Genomic DNA, 6733 nt, shown 5'->3' on the forward strand with positions numbered 1-6733 from the left:
GTATGTTCCAGCGCACATGCTTATCCTTTCAGGCTCTCCACATTCGTCAACAAGACCTATGGCGCGTCGAGCCATGTCTTTAGTACGTATGCCGTAAGTAGTAAAGCCCCCAAGTTGTTAACATCAAGAGCAACTGTACTCCATAGTATCAATGGTATTGTGTCATATCATCCAGCACCTTTCTTTTGTTACGATATCGCGTCATGATCACATCTCTTGCCTAAATGTACGAATGCCAACGCCTTCTAATGAACCTTTGCCCCTGCCTGCGCCTTGAACAGATCAAAAAGTAGAACCCAATCACCCGCAAAGCAATTTGTACATGTATATCCCGATTTCAGTTACCCTCTCCTTCCTCGTCATCCAGACTAGGGAGTACCACATCCCAGTTAGGGTCTTCTAGCTCGAGATCGATATCTGCTTTGTTCTCTGTCTCGTCCGTGTGCTGTCGGAATCGAAACGCAATAGGCTTTCCATTCCTCACGTCTGCTGCCTGTAGTGTAAGCGAGCCTACGGGCTTCTTCCCCGCGCGCTTCGCGGCTCCGTCCTCGTCGAAGTCCGGCAGATCGAGCTCCAGTTTGGTCCAACCTTTCTCGAGGTCGTTTTTGTCTACCGGAATCCCGAGCTCGATATCGGAAGGGTCTTCTGGAACTGCGTCGCCGTTGATGTCTTTCAGACCACGTGATTTTAGGGCGTTTAGCAGGGCGGCTTTGGTGTTCGCGATGGTCTCGGAGGGAGGAAGCATGAGAAGCACGGTGGTCTTGTGCTTCTTGAACAAGAGAGTCCAACTGAGGGGGTCAGGCTTCGACTAAAAGGTATCGAGTCAGCAGATGCATCGTAAAATATGCTATTAGCTATCAGTAACTTCACACGCACCATGTTGTGATTTGCAGGAGCTTCGATGAGGCTTGGTGGAGCTTTGGCGAAGTCAGTCGGGAGTCGGAGCGGAGAAGCCAAACTTGAAGGCGGTTTGTCCGCGCCTCAGACCGCCCCAGGCACCTCCATCATCTCAACCTCACTACCAATCGCTTTGAGACCTCCCTCCGACATCAAAGAGCTTTCTATCGACTATCTTTTGCCGGTTCGAGACATTTTTTTTTTGTTCTTCGCCATAATGGACGCCCAGCAACCTCCGGACACGCATGCCGGGGACGCCTCCCCGCCCGTCAATATAGCCCACTGGGACAAATACTTCGAATCTGATGCTCCTCCAAGACTTGGAATGGAGCCTGGGAAGCGCCTACCACTCACGTCACTCGCAGCCTTTGCTGTGGGCGTGGCGATTGGCTCTTCTCACGGTAGCAAAATGACCGCCTATCGATTTCGAGCCGAAAACGCCCATCGTTTCCCTACGACCTCCAATGGATGGTTCCAGTACCATAAATCGAAGAACTACGCGGCAGTGGTTGGAGGCGTGAAGGAAGGCTTTAGGATGGGATTCCGACTGGGCGGCGGGGCGCTCGCCTTCTGCCTCTTTGAAGAGACTGTGGACTATGCCCGGAATGACCGGAGGGATTTCTTGTCGACCGTGACGGCTGGATTATCCTTTTCTGGCATCTACAGTCTATTAGGTCCGCTAAGATCCCCCTGAAAGGTGCGTCCGATGCTAACCAATGTTGTCTTGCTCATAGCTCGCCACGACGTGTATACCGCAGCGCGCACGGTGAAACTCGGCTTAAAGTTGAGTTTGGCATACGGCCTGATGCAGGATGGTCTGGAGACCATGAAAGGAAACCGCCCGGCTTACTTGGATTTTATCTTGGGGAGTCGCCGACCGAACGCAGAGTAAGGAAGCTGTGGGAGGGGACAGACTGAATTGACGGCAGGATGGAAACCCTTTTATTTGATCCAAGGATGATTTGGAGTTGTTCTTGGATCGGTCGGCATGAATTTAGACCATCGAGTCAGGGTGGCCGAGATGTGTTAGCATGGGGTGGCTTATGCATCTTGTGGGATCATCTACCATATGATCTTCCCAAAGCTCTACCGATAACGACCGATTCCTGAAGCGCCAGGACGTCAGAGGATGGCTGAGAAGCGTTGAACTGTCCTCCAACACCGGGTTGATTGCGTCTTGGGTCGAGGCGAGAGGCAAGCGAATGAAGACCAGGGAGAGCTCGCAAGCAGAGACGAGATCGACCATGTAACATACGGAGTCCGTATTATTTGTGAGCACTATAATTTCTCCTGCAGAGCGATAACGTTCCGAAGTGGCTGCTTCCAGAAGCAATCAAATGGCCCCTGCGCTGGCCGATCATGAACCTATCGATTGATCCTGATGGTTGAAGGATCTGGAGTAGATCATGCAAGCGTTCCGACAGGATTCATATCAAATACAAATACAGGACCTGATAGACCAAGGGTCCGACACTGCAGAAAATGCAGCCCTATCGGCACTGGCGTCCAAATGGAGTCTCGGCAGTCGAGCTGACAATTAATGAGTAAATTCGGTATTTCCAGGTATTTGCGAGATCGTTCACTTTTATTCTGCCAGTAATTAGGCATTATTATATGGAGTATTATCGTTATATTACGGAGTACAGAAATTAGCACTTATGCGGAACTGTATCAACCTCCCCCTTTACAGAATCAGCTTAGGCCCGCGCCGCTTTTTGATCTTGGATCCGCCCAGTTCGTGGCATGAGCAAGCCCGGTGCGTGTCTGATTGCACACTACATTCTTCCTCTCTCTTCCTTCTATCCCTTCACCACGTCCCTTTCCTATATAAATAACTCACTCTCTCTTCATGATTTCCCTTATAAACACCATGCAGGCCTCTGCATTTGTGATGGCCCTGGCCTCCGTTCTAGCTCTTCTTGACCAATCACAACCTACAAGATAGCATAAGAAGTTCAAGAATCCTATTAATTCTATGTGTTTTTATAGAAGTGTAGCTTAGTTACTCTGCACAGACTAGTAAATGGGTACATGAACTGCAAGCGGTCAGTGATCAGAGCCAATCCGGGAGCTGCCGGAGCTGCCCGGTGCGTGCCCCTTGGGCCATGAGTGCGTGGTGCGGAGCGATCATAAAGCGGCGGAATCCCAATCGGGCAATTGGATGGGATCCGCAGAAAACAGGTCGATTAGACACTATTGCTCTCTGACACTACTCCGTACGAGTATTACACTACATATCAGTATTTGATTATAGTATTTATCCGCAGTGGAGTCCGTGTTTGACGTTGGGATCCCCGCTTTCATTAATCATGCAGAGCTCCGACTAACCACCACGATGCTTGTTCTGGGTAGGAGCTACCCCTCCACTTTGTCCTCCCATCTGCATTTTTTTCTCCGCCACCTCTCTCACTTCTGCTTCCTCCATCCGCTCCTCCTCGTCTCTCTCCGACAGAGCTCTCCGTCCGCCGGCTCGCTCCGTTCGACCTGCTCCGCTCTTCCCCCTCACCCCCCGGCGCTGGAAATGCCTTTCTGAAGCTCCCGTCATCCAATTCTCGTCGACGTCATCGGTCCATTGCCAATCTCCTGGCGAACCATATGCTGTCTCGGGGAACTCCTCCTCCATTCCTCGCCCTATTCTGTCTCCTCTTTTCTTTCGAGGCATCGGTTTTCATCCAGCATGCGTCGTCATGGAAGGGCTGGTGGAGGGACTAAGGCCGTCGCACCCGTCTCCGACACCGTCTCTTTGATCCATTCCTTCGACTCTCTCACCAATCCGAATCGCCCCGTTCGCCCGTCTCCGTTGGCTTCCTCGAGCATCCAAGCCCTGCCCTTGGACCTAGTCGATCGGTTACGATCCTTCCCTTTGTTCCAGTCCACTCCCGAATCCTTCCTCGTCGCCGTCGGAAAACATCTACGTCCCCAGCTCAATGCCCCCAATGACTATATCTTGACGGAAGGCGACGAAGCCAAGGCGATCTACTGGCTAGTCCGGGGCGCCGTCTCCGTCACCTCGCGTGATGGCGAGAGCATCTATGCGGAACTGGAGCCCGGCGCGTTTTTCGGGGAGATCGGCGTGCTGATGGATCGCCCCCGGACAGCTACCATCATCGCCCGCACCAGATGCTTGCTAGTCGTCCTGACGAAAGAGGATTTCCGGAAAATCCTGCCGCACTTTCCGGATGTCGAGCAGGCTATCCGCGATGAAGCCCAGGAACGACTGATGATCCTGGAGAAGAAGAAAAAGGAAACCTCTGCACCGCCGGTGGATCTGGAGAATCCCATTCGCCGCGGGTCCAAGCGATTGCGGGACACCTTTTCCAGGGACATGACGCTCACGGACCACGATGGGGCGACTCTCAAGTCCGTCAGCAAAAAACGCAAATCTCCTAGCCCTGGCTTGGCTGATGGAGCGTCGAGTGCCCTCGCCAATGGACTCGTCAACGTCCGCCGTCTTCTCAAGGAACTGCCATTGTTCGCTGGATTGCCGTCAGACATCCTGCACTTTTTGGGTCTCAACTCGCAGCCTCGATCGTATCCTCCTTTCACCGACATCATCAAACAAGACTCGCAGGGGCGCGAGATCTATTTCATCGTCCGCGGGGAGGTCGAGGTACTGGCTGAGCGGTCCCATACCCCCGGCTCCAAATCCCCTCCAAACACTATAGAGCATCCCGGCTTCGAAGTGAAGGCGCGACTGAAACAGGGTCAGTATTTTGGCGAGGTCGTAAGCCTCTCACTGGCCCCTCGAAGAACGGCGACGGTCCGTTCTATCAGCGCCGTTGAATGCCTCATGATCAGCGGTGATGTTCTCGCTGAATTCTGGGAGAAATGCCCTCAGAACGTCCGGCAGCAGGTCGAAAAGACCGCCAAAGAAAGACTCCAGTCCGCCTCGGACGGTGATGTCGTCATGTCCGAAACAAAAAACGAGCCTTCGGCGGAAGAGAACAATTGGAAAACAAAGGCATTTAGGAGAAAGTCAATGCCGCTCGTAACCCTTACCGAAACAGAGTTGGATAGCTCTCCGACTGCCAGTATGGCTGATGACCAATCGGTACTGCGACCTTCGGATCCAGACCCATTCCATAACGTTGGCCTTGACAAAGTCCGCCTACGAAGTCGACGAGGGTCTGTTGCTCCATTGACACCAGGAGAAGTCTCTGGTGAGCAGCATTGGTCTTCACCACCCTCCGAACCGAGGTCTACGAGCTCTTCGTTCCTGACCCTCCCTGGGACTCCCACATCAGCGACATCAAAGTCATTGCGCGAGCCACAGAGAGACAACCGCGGAGTCTTCCCAGATAACGTGCTATTGAGGATTTTCAACTATCTAGAGCTCCATGATCTTCTTCGTATTCGGGCTGTCTCGCTGCACTGGTCGGAGATTCTTAGCAAATCGACAGAGCTGCTTCGCTATCTCGACTTAAGCCCATATAATCGATGTGTTACCGATGACGTGCTGATTAAAATTATCTGCCCATTTGTTGGCGACAGACCCCGATACGTTGACATTGACAATTGTTTTCACATCACCGACGAAGGGTTCACCAAGCTAGTTGCCACATGTGGCTCTAACGTCATTGCTTGGAAGATGAAAAGCGTCTGGGACGTAACTGCATCTGCCATTCTCGAAATGGCAAGTAAAGCCACTGGATTGCAGGAGGTTGACCTGAGTAACTGCCGGAAAGTCGGCGATACTCTTCTTGCTAGGATCGTTGGTTGGGTCGTTCCAGGCCAACACAAGTCGGCCGAAGAGCTAGCCGCAAAGACAGGGAAAGGCGCAATTGTCCCTACAATGCAAACTGCGGCTGGAACGGTATTCGGCTGCCCAGAGTTGAAAAGGCTCACCTTATCCTACTGTAAACACGTTACTGATCGATCAATGCACCACATCGCTTCTCACGCAGCATCGAGGATCGAACAGATGGACCTGACCCGTTGTACCACGATTACAGACAAAGGGTTTCAATTTTGGAATAACACCCAGTTCACCAACCTGAGGAAGCTTTGTTTGGCCGACTGCACGTACTTGACTGACCAGGCCATTGTCTACTTGACCAACGCTGCAAAGCAACTACAGGAACTGGATCTGGTAAGAACTTGTGAATTCCTCATTTCTATTATGAAATACTAATTTCAACTAGTCGTTCTGCTGCGCACTGTCAGATACCGCCACCGAGGTCCTCGCTCTTCAATGCTCAGAATTGACATACCTCAATATGTCATTCTGTGGTTCGGCCATTTCTGATCCGTCACTGCGTAGTATAGGCCTTCATCTTCTCCATCTCAAGCGACTTTCAGTTCGTGGCTGCGTTCGAGTGACCGGTGCCGGGGTCGAGGCCGTCGCAGATGGTTGCAATCAACTAGAGGCTTTTGACGTCAGTCAATGCAAGAACCTTCTTCCATGGATTGAAGATGGCGGGCCGCTCAAATACCGAATGAAGATCAGTTTCGATACAGTTGCCCAGAACGGGAAACTGTTTCGATGACCAGCACACACACCTTTACGGGGCTTCTCTCGCTTTCAATATCTACCGATAATCTATCCCCCAAGTTGCTTAACCGCCATTACATGTCATCATATACCTCCATCTCGCTGGCATACCTATTGTCTAATACTTTTCCACTCTTTCTTGAGCACCGTTACTTATCATCTCCTTTACATACTCTCGCTTCGTCTGTTTTGGTGTTTTATTCTCCGGAGTTGTGCTGCCTCCAAAGTTTTCTAATCCCTCCTATCACGATTGATGAACGCCACAGGGAATTTGCATCACGTTGATATATGGGGTCCATACATATCGCACTTTTACGAGTTACCCAGCTTATCTTTCTTTTTTTA

The 6733-nt window shown here is 51.5% G+C and overlaps 3 protein-coding genes across 3 annotated transcripts; 2 read left to right on the top strand and 1 right to left on the bottom strand.

The window, feature by feature from the left end:
- Nucleotides 1-206: 206 nt before the first annotated feature.
- Nucleotides 207-923, bottom strand: BDV59DRAFT_77866 (uncharacterized protein). Its single transcript, XM_073697091.1, has 2 exons — nt 877-923; nt 207-808 (listed from the first exon to the last, which is right to left on the bottom strand). Exons 1-2 carry the CDS (start codon nt 877-879, stop codon nt 338-340), a joined length of 474 nt encoding a protein of 157 aa, XP_073545568.1. The 5' UTR covers nt 880-923; the 3' UTR covers nt 207-337.
- Nucleotides 924-1091: 168 nt separating this feature from the next.
- Nucleotides 1092-2376, top strand: BDV59DRAFT_183704 (uncharacterized protein). Its single transcript, XM_073690573.1, has 2 exons — nt 1092-1576; nt 1637-2376. Exons 1-2 carry the CDS (start codon nt 1115-1117, stop codon nt 1787-1789), a joined length of 615 nt encoding a protein of 204 aa, XP_073545569.1. The 5' UTR covers nt 1092-1114; the 3' UTR covers nt 1790-2376.
- Nucleotides 2377-3399: 1023 nt separating this feature from the next.
- Nucleotides 3400-6512, top strand: BDV59DRAFT_77876 (cyclic nucleotide-binding domain protein). The gene is made up of 2 exons (XM_073697092.1): nt 3400-5986; nt 6039-6512. Exons 1-2 carry the CDS (start codon nt 3575-3577, stop codon nt 6381-6383), a joined length of 2757 nt encoding a protein of 918 aa, XP_073545570.1. The 5' UTR covers nt 3400-3574; the 3' UTR covers nt 6384-6512.
- The last annotated feature ends 221 nt before the right edge of the window (nt 6513-6733 follow it).

The sequence above is a fragment of the Aspergillus ambiguus genome, assembly GCF_047715705.1.
Source record: "Aspergillus ambiguus strain CBS 117.58 unplaced genomic scaffold BDV59scaffold_29, whole genome shotgun sequence".
NCBI classification, from domain to species: domain Eukaryota; kingdom Fungi; phylum Ascomycota; class Eurotiomycetes; order Eurotiales; family Aspergillaceae; genus Aspergillus; species Aspergillus ambiguus.